The 16,335-nt window shown below is 38.1% G+C and overlaps 2 protein-coding genes across 5 annotated transcripts in view; one reads left to right on the top strand and one right to left on the bottom strand.

Annotated features, from left to right (window-relative positions):
• The window catches only part of sh3pxd2b (SH3 and PX domains 2B), a 39,597-nt gene extending 24,998 nt beyond the window's left edge, over window positions 1-14,599 (top strand). The window contains exons 5-15 of one of the 4 annotated variants that reach the window (XM_008426906.3): window positions 899-990; window positions 4,744-4,769; window positions 5,211-5,246; window positions 6,837-6,968; window positions 7,059-7,160; window positions 8,338-8,421; window positions 9,230-9,347; window positions 9,726-9,928; window positions 10,085-10,131; window positions 10,219-10,344; window positions 10,433-14,599. In XM_008426906.3, the coding sequence (XP_008425128.2) occupies window positions 899-990; window positions 4,744-4,769; window positions 5,211-5,246; window positions 6,837-6,968; window positions 7,059-7,160; window positions 8,338-8,421; window positions 9,230-9,347; window positions 9,726-9,928; window positions 10,085-10,131; window positions 10,219-10,344; window positions 10,433-11,944 (2,478 nt within the window). In that variant the 3' untranslated portion in view covers window positions 11,945-14,599. The remainder of the gene's footprint in view (window positions 1-898; window positions 991-4,743; window positions 4,770-5,210; window positions 5,247-6,836; window positions 6,969-7,058; window positions 7,161-8,337; window positions 8,422-9,229; window positions 9,348-9,725; window positions 9,929-10,084; window positions 10,132-10,218; window positions 10,345-10,432) is intronic. The other 3 variants (XM_008426907.3, XM_008426909.3, XM_008426910.3) reach the window with 3 other exon arrangements.
• Window positions 14,600-14,984: 385 nt separating this feature from the next.
• stk10 (serine/threonine kinase 10) overlaps window positions 14,985-16,335 on the bottom strand; it is a 39,927-nt gene continuing 38,576 nt past the window's right edge. Inside the window, exon 20 of the mRNA XM_081615303.1 lies at window positions 14,985-16,309. Within this exon, the coding sequence (XP_081471429.1) occupies window positions 16,169-16,309 (141 nt within the window). The 3' untranslated portion in view covers window positions 14,985-16,168. The remainder of the gene's footprint in view (window positions 16,310-16,335) is intronic.

Raw genomic sequence — 16,335 nt, 5'->3', positions numbered from 1 at the left:
TGGCTTTATCTGAAATCAGAGACAGTCCTCATGCAGCAAGCTGTTGGCAGCAGAACTGTTTCCTCTCTTCGTCTTCATGCTGTTGAGGTGATTATCTGCTTCACCGCTGCCCATCAAACGGTGAAAAAGCGAAAGGTTAGATGATAAAACAGCATTTTGATGTGTGACTGCATGGCTGTGAGAGATGGCAAGAAGGAGACACAGCAGTAAACAGAAACTGAATGGTGTTGGTTTTTCATCTAAAGTTGATTGTCAGAACTAATCGGTCTGCTGTTAGAAATCCTCCACAGATTTGTTGGATGTGGGGGATAGATCAATAGACTTAGAACCAGAGAAGGATAAGTGAAATACAAAACACAAAGTGCTGCTTGATTGCTTATTTTAATAAGCCAGACTCTTGTCTTGTGAAAAAAAGTGAATGAACGTACAACACACTGAACCGTAAAATTAACAAAAATCCCAAAGCAGATGCTAAACAGATCAGAATATGGCAACTGCAAAATATTACAATATAAAGAACCAGTTCAGTCAAGTTCTGTCAACATGTTTTAAAGTGTTAATATTTTAACAGCAATTCAATTCAGTTCAGTTTATTTACATGACACCAATTCACAACATCTCCAGGTACTTTCCAAAAAATAATGAGTAGATCAGCAGCAGAAGCTCTCCTAGCACCATGATTCAGCATAAATCCGTGCTGGAGGGCCAAAACCAAACTGGACCTCCCCCATCATAAGATAACTCTCACCTCCAAAATGTCATAGCTTTAAATGGGAAAGCTATTTTATAAATCTTCAGTCCATCTTCTTGTTTACTTTTAGTGATTCAATTCAAAATAATGTCATCCACAAAGAGTAAAATTATGTTTCATGTCTTTTTCTAATTTTCCTTCCTGTAGGCTTTGATCCAGCTGCCAGTCTACATCTCTCAATGTGAGGAAGTCCGAGTATTTTTTGAGACCAGACCTGAAGACCTCAACCCACCCAAAGAGTAAGCAGCTCAGACATGAACTCATGTACAATGGAAAGAGACTGTTTCTGTGGCTCAGGCCATATCCTGTCTGCATTTGCAACCCATTCTGTTGGTAATGAGCATTCATTACACCCTGTAATGAATGTGATTTCATAATGTCACTCTGCTTCCTGTTGGGTTTTTTCCCTGTAGAAACCCATTTAGTCATTGTTTCAAGTGCTGAGTTAGCACTTTAGCATGTAGCTGCAGCTCCAGCATAATCCAGCTGAGACTGCAGGCTGCTTCCTAACACGCTTTGTCTCTCTAAATCTATCTCAACATTTTTAATCATATTCAGCACTGAATGACTTTAATGGGCTCAAAGTACCAGAACACAACACACATCTGGGTTTCAATAAATTAAAGGTTACCAGCTCCTTCAGAGCAGTGGAGGTCAAGTTCTCATTTCAAACACTGATATGTGTGTTCTCAACAGTTGTCAGCTAAGTTGTTAGTTTTGACCTACATCATCACACATTGATGTGGGTTGTTGAAGTTTCCTCAGCAGGCAGGAAACAGACAAATACTCTTGTGACTTACGTTGATATCCATAGATGATGGACTAGCAGTAAAACCACGAACAGAGTGGAAGGGAATGAATTGTATTGCTTTGTTGTTTTGGTTGTAGAATATGTATAGATTCTCTCTGCCTAGCATTTGGATTACTCTACATTAAACTAGCTTAGAGTTTAAAGTAGATTAGCTGGTCTCTCTAAGAGCAGGATTGTAATATCATTCTGTTTCTCTGTGGGGTACAAAATGGGCATCACTTCTGTATAATTTTATCTTGCAGAAACTATCTGTGTGACATCAACTGTGCAGCAGCAGAAGACACTCAACTTGTGTGTTTATTTCATTAAAAACTTTGACTTAAAGCATGTTGCTTGGTCCTAATTTTATTTCGGAAAGGCGCTCTCCATAATATAGACAATAAACCTTTAAAAGTTTTTGTTTTCAGTAGTGACATGAACGATGGATCACCAGAACACTCGATTTGTGTTCTGGTCCTTGGATATCTGCTGTTTTCCTACCCTCTTAAAACTCATATAAATATATTGTATGATGTAAACGAACAGAAAGCTGCAGAGTTTTTATTTCATGTTTTGGATCTGACTGTCTGCTGTGAACAGCTGGGGGTTGTTGACCAAGGACAATCAATAGGAGTTGCTGTGGGAATGAATGTTAAATGAGCCTGCCGTGTTGCCATCTATAATGTGGAAGTCATTTTGAGGTTTGCTTTCTTCTTTCTCTCTTATTGAAGGAGGCAGAGGAATAACTTCACTTCAGATGTACTGAGCAGAAGGCAAATAAATGCCATGGAAGGGATATTTTTAGAACCACTTGAAGAGGGAATATGTTCTTGACAGTTTTCTGATTTATATCACACATACGTTCTGAATGTGAAGGAATCAAAAACTTGCTAGCAGGTTGTTGATTTGTGTGTTTCTGACACCTCAGACGTCTCGCTCTTTTTTCTCTCGTCTCTCTGAGGAGTTTGCCAAAAACGTTCTGCCTTAGTCTTCATACAAGACCTCCAGTTATTTCTATGGAGGCGAGAAAGGAAACATGGGGAGTGTACTTGAGGAAGACGAATATAGAAAGATCCTTGGTTTGTCTTAATTGAAATTGGATTACAGCCCTGTATTAGTGCAGCCTATTGTCTGGCTTTCTGACAGCAAGGCTGGTGTGCAGACACAGTAGCCAGGCGAAGATTTATCACGGCCTATAAATCCACTCTAGTAAGACATGACATACAAGACTTTTTCCTTAAGTGCAGGAGGGAGGAGAGGAACGGGAGAAGTTGGCTGGAAAGGGGAAGTAGATGGTTATAATGCCAGAAGAGATCACTGAGAAAAGGAGAAATCTAAACAGAAAGGGAAGTGTTGCAAAACAAGTGAGACTACGGCAGAAAAAGTTTAAACTGTGGAGGACTAAAGGATTTAGTGATTTAATAGAGTGATTGTAAAAATGCTGAAGCTTATTTACAGATTTCTCCCGATATATTTGGATTACATTTAAAAAGTAGGTAATTCAATTCAGAAAATGCAACTCTTATATAACACATTACACGGATTAATTTATTTAAAGGACATATTTACATCCGCCACTAAAAGGATGCAACATAAAAGCTGATTCCTAGGTTATATTGTAGTATGGCTGTATATTCCCAGATAGTTGACAATTAAAGTAAAACTGAGTGGAAGAAAGAAGTGTGGAAGGGAAAGGTACTGAAGCATTAGGTTAATTATACTGTGCAGACCATAGACATACATTTCTGTTCTGCTGTTCTTATGTAATATAAAAAATTTAGAAGAAACCAAATGTGGTATTTTGATTTGGTGCAATACTCATCTAAATTAATATAAATAAATGCATTAAATGTAATGCTGCGTAGAATAAATCCATATAATTTGTGAGTTTTACTTCTTAATTCAAATTAAAGAAGTAAATTAACGTTTTAATGATATTCAAATGTATTAGAATATAGTTGTAGCTGAACCTGTTCCTGCCACAACATGGTCATCACTGTTTGAAGATAGACAGAAGCTTTGTAGTGCTAACATAAATGTGTTTTTTATTTCCAGTAACAGCTTCTGACATAAATGATGATTTTGTCTTACTCTGTAAGGAGTTTGTGTTAAGATAGCAGCTGTTTTCTGTGAGCAGCCTGAGCCTGAGTGGTGGAACTGAACCGGGCCTGAACCCTGACTCAGTCCTGACCGGCTCTGTGGAAGCATTTCCTCACTGCCCAATTCGTATATGAGCATAGTGTCACTTTAGTTAAAATAAATGATAAAAATGAAAATGCTGGACAGATTTTCCTATAATAATTATAACCTGTTTCCTGTGTGGTTTTTTTGCCTGCCTTTTTGTTTCTTTTTGTAGTACTTCAATTGGAAGTCTTATGGGTAAAATTGTATTGATCCCAGATAATATGGCAGTTTTACTGATCAAACAATGCTTTGTGTGTGTGTGTATGTGTGTGTGTGTGTGTGTGTGTGTGCGTGCGTGTGTGTGTCCGTGTGTGTGTGTGTGTGTGTGTGTGTGTGCATGTGTGTGTGTGTGTGTGTGTGAGAGAGAGAGAAAGAATTCATATCAATGCAAGAAAATGTGTAAGGAGTGATGCCCAGGAATAATTATAATGGCGATGATGGAGTGAGAGAGGCAGACATGAGAAATGAGAAGTGGAAAAGTTGAAATGATGGAAGGCAATAATAAAGCACTGGAGAACTGTTTAGATAAGAAAGATGGAGAGGTAGACAAAGAGAGAAATGCAAAGCCAGAAGTGATTTTTCTATTGCCTGGTCCCTGAATCAACTCCTGAGTGCTGCTGCGGAGTGATGCCCTATTTATCTGGCTAATGTCTGAAGCAGACACAGCAGATGCTGTATTGAATTTAACATCGAGCCAAATATTAGAGCTCGTCTTTCAAGTGTATCTTTAAACATGTTGGTCTGGTTGTAGATGGAAACATCCTCTGATGTGTCTGCTGCACCAAGTTAAGATAAATCTAGTAACTATTTTATATATAGCACATATTCTTGTAACTGATCTGTCTAGTTTTTAAACATCGGTGTGTTGATCAAAAATAGAATTGTTAGGATTCAGTTTACTCTAGAATAGCTTTAATATAAAACAATGGGATTACACATTATATGAATTTGATATGAAATATTTTTTGTAAAGTTGTTTCATTTTCTTTTCTAAGTAATGCATTGTCTCTGTTCACAGGGAGCCCATTGGAAAGAAGAAGTCAGGTAAGACCCCTTCATGAAAGTTTTATTTGCTTACATGTTTTAAGTGTATGGAATAAAAATCAACCTATCTTACTGAATATTAAGCAATTTTCTTTTATTATAAATAAAAGTAAATGGAATTGTAAAATAGTATTTGGATATAAATAGTTTATGGAAATGAATGGTAAACAGAATTGACTTTAGCACCATCTAGTGACAGTTTCATTCACATAAATGGGTTTAGGGATATTTCTCTTCTTTGGAACAACTTTTCCATCACTAAATTTTCTATCTAAACTTTTTGTGCAGGTCAAAGCACCTGTATCAAAGCAACCATCTTGAATGCTGTTTTTTCTCTACCTTTTCACATTTTTCTATATCCCCTCAGTGACCTACTGTTCTTAAGTTGCATCCATGTTATTTTTTTCAGTTTTCTTCTCCATTCATTTTCCTTTTCATCAGGGTTTGTGGAGAGAGCGACTACTTTCCTAAAGCAAGGTAGTAAACACACTGTCATGCTTTGCCGTGCTGTGTGTGTAACCCGGTGGGTTGCTAGTGGTGTGTTCCCCCTCTCCTTGCCAGGCCTGGGCAGGTGGGATGTGGCTCTGCTGAAGGCTTGTGACTCATTATGTGTCTAAAAAAATAAATCATGTATTTGGTGATTTAAAGAATTGTTGTTTCGTGTTGCAGACTGTAAAAAATCACTATTGTTTGGCCATTTTGAATGTTCGTGATGGGTTATGATGTATTACTAATGTGCCAGATGAATATTGTAGCTTTGCTATGCTTCAATTGGCAAGTATCCAGATGGCAGTTTAGCTAAATAACTTTTCTGTAGGTACTTACTTACCTTCTCATGGTACAATAACGGTACAATAACCTTGTTTTTCAAAAAGCTACGGTATCATTTACACAAAAATTAAACACAATTATCTAAACTCCTTTATTTAAGCATATTGTGCTTTGTTACTGTATGCTCAGGCAGCAAAAACTCCACCTGACTTTTTGTGACATCATATTATAATGATTTTAAACATTTAGAAATGGTGTGATGGTCATTTTTTTAGTAGTTTTGAAATTGTCTGTTTTTGAAATGGTGCTTTTTTTTTTAGCTAATCTTCATTTGGGGAGTTAAAAAAAATTTAAAAACTGTAAGCTATTGTTTTTGTACTTTTTATTCACACATTATTAAATAAATATGTTTGCAATATATTTATTGCAACAAATATATTGTTGCAATAAATATTGTTAGCAGAACAGGTTAGCAGAACTGCTGACAGTTCTGCTAACCTGTCAGCAGAACTGACAGGTTAGCAGCTGTCAGTTCTGCTGTAAAGAAATATTTGGTTTCTATTTGAATTTCTTACTGAGAAAATGACATTTATTAGAATTACATTTACATTTACATTCGCATGTTAAGCTAAGTTGTCACTTTTTCCCAGTTTCAAGCGCTTGTTTGTGGAAGTAGATTTTTCTGATGCTAATTTGTTGCTAACATCGGTGGCGGGTCCTGTGTGTGTTTGGTTGTCTTTACTGAAATCATATCCATGTAATGATTAAAATAACTTCCCACACTGTCTCCAATCACACTGTCCTCCTCCATATGTCCCTTCTGCTCCACTGTTGGCTCAGTATTTTGCTCATTGAATCTTTCTAATCATATACTTCATCCATCTCATGCCAAACAGATATCCATACCATAGATAAGCCTTCGCTCATTTTACCTGAAAGTTTTTGCACTCATAAAACCTGACAGTTATATTTGGCTTTTTATGATTTTTGGCAAATTTTTTTGTGAACCGTTTATAATCTGACATTTTGAAAAGGGCATATAGCAACTGGTCAATGACAGAGAAAACCTTTAAATGTCAAACCCCCCAAAGCACAGAGATGCAATCTTATCTTGACAAGTTCAAGGGCTTTTCTTTAATAGCATATTAACTGACTTTACTAAAGATTGGGGAAGATGAAGAGATTTTGAGCGAAGGCTTTTTTATAGTTTGTCGAGATTTCATGCATATCCTGTTTTAAAAGGATCAAAGAGGAGAAGAAATCAAATGAATATGTTACTCTCTGCTCTTTCAATAGGAGACCCCACCTCTGCAGACGCACTCTTCCTCGAACAGTATGTGGCAGTAACAGACTATGAGAAACAAGAGAGCACCGAAATCAGTCTGCACGTTGGTCAGACAGTGGAAGTCATTGAGAAAAATGAATCTGGCAAGTGCTAAATGTAAACGTTTTGAATTGGGAGTCCTAGTCTTAGGAAATGCATTTGCATGTGAATGTGTTTGTTTTCTGCTGATTTAGGCTGGTGGTTTGTGAGCTCAGAAGATGCTCAGGGCTGGGTTCCCGCCACCTGCCTGGAGGTTCAGGACGACCCTGACGACTTCACAATTCCAGGAGAAGAAGGTACATAAAAGTTCATGTCTGAACGCTGATTTTATGTTCTACTCTGAGCCCCAAAAGCAAACCAGCATCATTTCCAAATGGAGCCACATGTTGAATTTTTTTCTGACTGTTACGATCGTGCTTTATTTATGAGGAGTTGCTATCACGCATTGATGACCAAATAGCAATTGTTTGGTTTAAAAAGTGAATTTAAAGTCTGGTGGAAATGGTCATTTTTAAAAAGTTTGAAGAAAAAAATTAGCAGGGGCATGCAATCTAATACTGTCTCTTTTACGGCTGGATAAAAATCCAGATCTGTAAGCATACAATGAAGAGTTTGTCAGTAAGTCTCTAGATCAGTCTTTCTCAAACTGTTTTCCGGTACCACCTGTGGACCACTATTTGCATGTAAACAGCCATTTATTTGCTGTAATGTGAGCTCAAAGTGCGACGCCACAGTTAGCTTACCAAAGGATTGTCACTCAAAAAATAAGCCTGAAGATACCAGTGGAAAGTTTCTCAGGGTGAGTTGCAGAACTTTCCTTTTTGAACGCTTACGATGCATAGCAAGCTGCAGGCATGCACATGTAGGCCTATGGATGTGCTGAACATACGATGATGATAAGACCATGAACAGAGCTGCGCCCCACACTGACTAACTGCATCTAAAACACCTAAAATAAAATAATTTATATTGAGCTATCTTCTGGCTTGACAATGCAACACAAGTATATTTTTCTTTTTTCATGGTTCTAAATTACAAATAGCCCTAAAAGGGTTACTAGTGAACAGAACATTGGAAGTAAAGAACTTTTGTGGTTAGACAGCTTAGAGTCCATACTTTCAGAATCTGTAAATAACTCAAAATGACTTATTTGTGGTTTTATTGTGGCCAGTCATGTTTACAAAACGTTGCCACTCTTCACATTAGGAAGAACAAATACAAAGAGTTAAGAGACTAGTATTTTCATTTCAGATTGTATATATTAAGATGTGTCAGTGGGGGGGCAATTAAAATTAGGTGGTCCATGAGTGTTTGTTAAATGGGACAGGTGGTCCTCGGCCTGAAAAGGTTTGAGAAACACTGCTCTGGATTTATCAGAACTGATGATACTTATAGTTAAAATGTAAACATCATCGCAAACCATTTGTAATGCTTACTTCCTATTTTGCCCCACTTACCGTGCTGGGATGTCAGTGCCTCGGAGGTTCTGGTCACTGCCAAGGCACGTGGGTCGGCGCAGAACTTTAGGGGATCTATTCAGCACAGGCTTTGGGCAAGGTGGAGCGCACGCCTTTCTTTCAACCCCTCCTCCTCCCTTTTTTAACTGAATGTCTGTGTGTGTGTGTGTGTGTGTGTGTGTGTGTGTGTGTGTGTGTGTGTGTGTGTGTGTGTGTGTGTGTGTGTGTGTGTTTATGTGTGTGTTCTGCCTGCTCAACCATGATTGTTCTTGTGGATGCATGTGTGTTGCATGAGTGATCCTGGCATGCAAAATAAACTCATGCATGTTGGTTTGTTCATTTCTGTATGTTTTAAAAACTGACATGCAGTTCAGAACTGAAATCCATATTTTCAAAATGTACTTATATTAATTAATAGTAAAAACCACTGATAACATCTTGATTTTAGTAGATTAGCAATTACTTATAATTAAAGTAAAATTGGTTGTTGCTCCTCAGTGTGTCCTGTAGCGTAGTTATTTGTGGAATATCTGTGTCTGTTTTGCGTGTTGTGTATTTGTAAGCTTTTCTTTTTTGTCCTTTTTCAAGATGCTCCTCGTGCCTTGCCTCATTACGTTGATTGGAGATTGTACATTCTTTACTTCAATTTTAACAGTTTTATCAGGAAGGGTCTTTTGGTCTTCTCATAATTAAAGCCAGGTTTTAAGTGTTTAGAAATAAGTCAACCAATTTCACAGCAACAGAAACATCAGAGAGATGGTTCTTGTTGCTTTTACTCAGATATGCAAGTGTGTGATTTTCTTTCCAACTTTTAAGATACATTTTCTTGTTTTACTTGATACTAAATGTTTAGTCCACAAAGCATACTGTGTTCTTACATGTAACACTTTGTGCTTTTATTCCAACAGAAGAAAAGTACTCTGTGATCTACCCATACTCGGCCAGGGATCAGGATGAGATCGACCTGGAAAGAGGCATGATAGTCGAGGTTATTCAGAAGAACTTGGAAGGCTGGTGGAAGATCAGGTAATCAAACATAAACATGAACTAATGTTCACATCCAGAAATGTAGAAATCACTCTGGTCCTTAGAGAATTCTGTAAATAAATTCAGAACATGATGTTTACGTACATGCAATATATAGATAATTTATTTTAATTATTTTATGATACGAATGATGATTCCATGAAATCATCATTCATCATACATGAAAATGAGTGAATAAATATTTGACTTTGAAAACAAGCTGCAGGAACATCAATTCATAGATTACAATAGCATACTTGACTAACAATAAAAATCATTCAAATGTTTATATCTCAATGTAATTTACATGAACAAAGCTGATTTATTCTCACATTGTTAAGTTTCATGCCACTGAATGTATATGTTACTCCAATCCAGGTACCAAGGCCGTGAGGGCTGGGCTCCGGCCTCCTACCTGAAAAAGTCTGATATTCAAAGCCAAAGGCAATCAGCAGGCGCTGCAGCTCATGCCAGTACAAATGACCTGGAAGGGGTTTCCAAACAGAACCTGCAGAACAATGCATCAAGAGACAACCAGAAGGAAAACAGGCTCTCTATTTTCTCTGATAACAACAAAATTAGTAAGTAGGTTAAAAACACCCTACCTAGTTGATGACTTTACAGGTTACAATTTTCTTTTTTTTTTTTGTTCAGTAAAATCTGGTTTTGCATAGAGTAATTGTGTTGCCACTTACATACATACATATATCCTTATTCTACACCTTTTCCCTTCACAGAAGTGGGATCAAGACACGGACTTCCTCCACGCAGAGATCTATCCATTGTAAGATGTAACATTTTGATGTCAGAAACTCATAGAATCCATAAGTTTAACAGCCTAATCTTTTTGTGTGTTTCTTCTATTCCACAGCCACGTGGTGCAAACTTACCTAAGCCACCCGTTCCACCAAAGGTCGAGGAAGAGTATTACACCATAGCTGACTTTCAGACGACCATTCCAGATGGGATTAGCTTCCAAGCAGGGGTCAAAGTTGAGGTGGGTCTGATCAAAGCCTGTCTGAGTCAATTTACAATACTATAAACTTTAAAAGTTTTATTGAATTATTAACCGTTTTCCCTAATAGGTGGTTGAGAAGAATACAAGTGGTTGGTGGTACATCCAGATAGATGAGAAAGAAGGCTGGGCCCCAGCCACTTTCATCGACAAGTACAAGAAGACTAGTAATGCCCTGCGACCCAATTTTCTTGCTCCATTACCCAATGAGATGGAGAAACTCAGGCTTGAGGACGGTGGTGCCAATGATGATACCTGGTCTAAGCCTTTACCAGATGAGCCGACCGCAGCTTCTGACTCCTTTGCCCGCCCAAAGCTGAGAGACTGGAAGTCCAATGCCAACAAGACGACTCCGACCTTCGCTGGGCCTCTGCCCCCAGCCCCAGCTGCCCCTCCGGCAGAGGAGAAACCAGCTCTGCCACCTCGACGGGAGTCTATTAATAAAAGCTTTGAGTTGGAGGCGGCAGAGAAGCCAAAACCTGATCATTGCAAGCCGTTGCCTCCAAAACCACCAGCACCTGGAGTCATCGTGCCTCTTGTTACCCCCAAATCTGCCCCTTTCAAGCCAGAGAAGCCACCAGAGATCAAAAAGGAAGATAAGAGCAAAGCTCTTCCTCTTCGCAATGAAATGGGTCTTGAGTGTGGCCACAAAATCTCTGCTAAAGAGGTGAAGAAGTTTAATCTGAAGCCTGTTCCCAAACAGCCACCAAAACCGAAGGCAGAGAACCGGGAAGAGAAACCAGAGCCTGCAGGACCTGCAGCCTTTATGAAGGGTAAGCCGGTGGTCAGACCGAAGCCCGTCCCAGCTGCCAAACCCGATCCACCAGCAGAAAACAAAGTGGACATCACCAACCTTAGGAGCAAGTTGAGGCCATCAAAAGCTGCGGATGTTGGCTCTTCTGAGGGAAACCATCAGAATGATTCTTCAGCAGCAGGAAGCAGCTCACCCTCCAGCTCTCCGCCCATCCACATCCCTGTGCTCAACAACAGCAAATCCTCTGATGAGCCAAAACTCCCTCCCAAACACATAAATGGTCTTAGCCAGGAGAAATCATCCCCCCCTCCAAAACCAGCAGTGCCCCCACATAAGGAGCCTCCTCAGAGACCTCCTGCCATGGCTCCAAAAAGACCTCCTCCTCCAAAGAAGACCGATCCATCCAGCCCGACCGAAAACAAGCCTCCTTCTCTGAAAGAACCGCAAGAGATTCCCAAGCCTGGACCACCACCACAACTCAACAGGCCTCCTCCCCCAAAACCCAAAGCGTTTGTTCAACCACCTCCAAGTAAAGAGAAAGACGATCCCAAGGGGAATAAAGCTCCCATTCCTCCCAAGCCCCAGATGAAACCCGAAAAGTCCGGACCACCCAAGGACAAGCTTCCGCCGTTACTCAAGGAGCCCAGTAAGGATGAGCTCTATCTAGCCGTGGCGGACTTTGAAGGGGATGAGCAAACGTCCAGCTTCAAGGTGGGGACGGTGTTTGAAGTTCTGGAGAAAAACAGCAGCGGTTGGTGGTTCTGTAAAAATGTCGGAGAAGATGTTGAGGCCTGGATCCCCTCGAACTACCTGAGCAAAAAGCCGTAGGTTTTATGATTCATTCAAATGTAACCAGAAAAGAACAAAATAATACACCGATGGTGTAAATGTAAAGAAAAGCAATCTTTCTGCCACTTCACAACTTGCTTTATTTATAGGTACATTTTTTTAATAAATACTTTAAAAATATCCAGCCAATTGAACCAGCAATAATAGACCTTTTTTTGTGGAGGTTTCATGATGTTTACTTATTTTTCTTTTTATCTAGATATTGTAAGAAATCATACTCGCTTTTGTGGCTACGTGTCAATCACAGCCTCTGTATCACGTTCCCGTAACTTGGGCTGAAAACTGGGACGGCATTTAGCCCGAGTTGCAGGTTGTGCCTGATTTACGGGTGTGTTAGCACCCATGCCTTTAAGGATGCAGTGCCTCAAAATATATGCAAAGTATTGGCTTCAGTGCTTACAAAGTATATGCAGCTGTAGGCTTAGTAGGTGTTCATATCTTGCCAGTTTCTATTCTGCAGCAGGGAAAAAAGGATCCTAAATAACTTAAGTATTTCATGAGTGTAGTGGGGACGTTCACTAATTTCATCTGAGCTTTCGTGTATGGTTAACATTTTTCTTTCAAATATATCTTTGCCAAGTATTAATGTTTGTAATTTTAAAAACTTACATTCAGGTGCATCTGAATAACAGAAAAATCAAAATGTTTCTAATTTCAGATCAACAGAGGAAGTTCATATTTTATGTGAATTCATTACTTTTCACTGACAGACTCAGAAAGGCTTTGCTAAAAAAAAGTCAGATGTTCAAAGTTCTTTGTCTAAGTGCATTCGTGGAAAGTTGAGTGGAAAGAAAAAGTGTGGTTAAAAAAAAGAAGGTACACTAGCCACATGAATAATTGCAGGCTTAAAAGAAATAGACTGTGTTGCAGAGAGCCAACGCTTCCTAAGCCACCACACCCTTAACTGATGCATTTCTTGCATTAAGTCATAGTAGAAATAGAGACATTGAAAGTGAGGTTAATTTTGATTTTGGGCCCAGAGACTGGAGGAAGACTAAAGATTCTTGAGGTCCAGTACGATTTCTTTTCAGTCAGTGATCATTTATGGAGCCGTTTCATCTGCTGCTGGTTCCTCGTGGCTCGTCAGGCCGAAGGTCAACACACCATCTACCAGAAACTTTTAGAGCCTTGTGCCTCCTTCTGCAGAAAGTGTTTTGTAGATGAGGAGTTGACAGCTGCTGACACTGCCAATAGCACCATGACCATAGTATGACTGTGTCTCAATGGACAGCAAACTAATCAGACCAGAACCCCATAGAGAATCTAGAAAGCTCTTTATCTCTATGGGGTTTCGGGAGTAAACTGTCAAAGTCACATTTTACATCATTTCATGCTAAAATTCTTGCCTAAGAATCCCAGTCAAGTTACTGAATACATGTTCTGTTCAATATCGGACAGAACAAATATTTCCAAATTAAAATCCTTTTTTACCGGCATTGTGCGCCGTCCTAGATTGAAGTCTGAAAGGCTCAATTTTGGGTTTTGATTAGCTTTAACAAAATCAAAAATTGGAATATATCGCACAGTGTGTAATGAATTTCTATATTTTGTGTGTTTTATGTGGACTTACTTAAAAAACACCCAGTTGCTGATGTTACTTCAGTTTATTAGGATGCACCTGTATTAGCGTTCTTTTATTGTTGACTGAATCAGTGATGATTGTTGTGATTAGTAACAGATGTGCAGCTTCTCAGTTCAGGCAAGTTCAAGTTTTGCACAATTTCAGTGCGGAGAGAAGAACAACTTTTAACGTTACACCAGCTTTGTTTCTTTTCTTTTTTTTTAGCTCACCGTTACAAAGTAGTTACTCCAATCATCTATATGTAAACATAATATCCAAAAGTAAGAGGTTGGTAGGAAGCTTTGTGTCAGAAAACACTTTTTAACATAACTGTTATCTTTCATCCAAACATAAGAGCTGTACAATGTGAAATGCAGAACATTCTGCCCATAAAAAATTGAAGATTTCCATTGGTTTGTGCAATGATTTACAGTGTTGTAAATTTACAGGCTTTTCCTGATGTTCGGTGCTCAAATAAAAAAATGACCATTGTATAAACATAATATTTTACATGCTTGACTGGTTTCAAGCAAGGGTCAGCAGAGCAAATTATTTTTATTGTACAGCGATATCATACTTTAGCAGTTTTTTTAATGGTCCTTGTTGTAGTTCTCTTTTCGGTGTGCAATTTCAAAATACTGGAATTTGCTTTAATGTTAATTACAAATCGTGTAGCTTGGTGGTTAAAATAAAAACTAATTTGCTTTATCCAGTAACTGGCTGCTACTTTTACAGGAAATGGTTCAATAAAGTAACAATAAAATGTTTGTAGACAAGGCTACAAGTTGTAACACTACTTATGTTCTGCTTCTAGCTGCTCAAATGTTTCACAAAATTCAAGCCATATTACAGCACTGACAGTCTGTCATCCAAATAAACATTTCAAAATGATACGTACAACGTCATAAAGGTGTTATGTGGCCAAAGGAGGGCAGAATGCACATTGATGGTCCCCCATATTTCAGTATTGTATTTCTTTCGATGTATTTTGCGTTACACTGTCTCTACCTTTACTTTTAAGTCAATAAAAAAAAATTCAGCTTGGAAAATTCAAATGCCTGAATTCACTCTTCCACTGGATCCTTTACTCTTTTTTGCTGGAACTGTCTTGGCTTACAGAGCGTTGTGATGTAAAAAGTCAATTTTGGAACAAAGATCCAATGTGTTAAAATTAGGTTAATATGATTTAAGTTTCACTTGCAGTAAATAAATGGTTTGTCTCCAGATGCAGCAGACTCTGATGCCAACAGTAAAGGTCAGTCAGAGAGCAGCCAGGACCAAACTGTCTCAAAACGAGTTTATTCAAAAACTATTTTGAAGCTTAAAATCATCACATTTACCCTGGACTGTTAAACTGAAAAGCTAATCACTTATTTTTATGTTCTATATAAATACATTGACATTTGCACATTGCTTTCCTTTCATGTGCTTTGAATAAAAAGAAATCAGCACTTACACTTTTTTCTTTTTTAAAAAAGGATTTTATTGAGTTATTTACACCAGTGGTTCCATCTCATGATTTTCATATATACTCACAACCCCTTTCATACAAATAACATTATGTAAACCAAGAAATACATGGATGAAGCAACGGAAATCACCAATTAAAGAGAGCAGTTAAGCTGTACCTGATTCAGTGAAACTCTGCAGGCCAAATTATATTTTTACACTCATTTAACTTTTTTTGCAAAAGGCTGGAAAATCAATTTTAGGAATTTACGTTTTTATATTATTCCTCTTAGTGCAAAGAAAAGTAAAAAAAGAAAAAAATACTCTGAACTTGGCGACATCCATACAGTATTGCACATTGGTTAGAAGCAGTTCATTAACTGCACTGGATATAATTGCACACCTAACATTTAAATCACCCATGAAAAATAATTAAAAAAAACATTTTGCTTTGGTTTTGTCAGTTCCCATCCAGTGTAACTAGTTATACAGTAAATAAAAGAAAATAAACAACAATATCTGATAGATATGTCTTCCCTTGTTTGATAAAACTGAGCTAAATAATAAACTATATGTTCTTTTTTTAAAGAAAAAATGGTTCAATTCAAATAACTTTGGATTCCACCTCACATCCCACTTGAGAAATGAATTTAAAGCCCTCCTTCAAATCATGGTTGTAGAACAGAAAAGATACAAAAAAACTTTCAATTTACAGTGTTAATTAGGATGATGACCTTTATCAGTAGAAAAATAAATAAGGCGTTGGCAGCTATGTGACAAAAACAAGAGGTTAATGGTTAGAACAGTCAAAACAGCTGGGAAGAATTATATATATATGTATAAAACCATAGTCAGATTGAAAATAATTGTGATTGGTTACTAATTTCCCAGGACTGAATGCATCCCTTCCACTCATCAAACTTTCCTGGCTGGGGAACGTTAAACATGAAGTTTGCCGTTTTCTTTAGATGCACAGTTAAAAACTGAAAATTTGGCATCTTAATTTTCAATTGCATAAAAAAAAACAACAAAAGATAAAATAAAAATTGAGCTACAACATAAATATTTACTAAAGCAACATAGAAATCCAAGGAAAGTTTTGGGTTTTGTCATTCCTAATAAAGCAAATGAAACCAGAAGCAGCAGAACGTCTGTGCAGAACTCGGGTAGATGCAACGTCACCGCCGCTCTGGTCATATGGTGGACGAGTCCAAGTAAGGCACAAACTTGGAGAGTTTGTGAGGAGAGCTGGGGTTTGAATTATCTACGCTCTCTTTCATCATGAAGAAAGCCTCCTGGTCCCTCTTCTTCGCGCTCAGCTCATCCTCAATTTCCTACAAAGTTGAAGTCCAGAGTACAC

This window comes from Poecilia reticulata, chromosome 14 (genome assembly GCF_904066995.2).
Source record: "Poecilia reticulata chromosome 14, P_reticulata-male-v2, whole genome shotgun sequence".
NCBI lineage: Eukaryota > Metazoa > Chordata > Actinopteri > Cyprinodontiformes > Poeciliidae > Poecilia > Poecilia reticulata.
The sequence above is the reverse complement of the archived record's forward strand: the minus strand, read 5'-3'. Positions and strand labels throughout refer to the sequence as shown.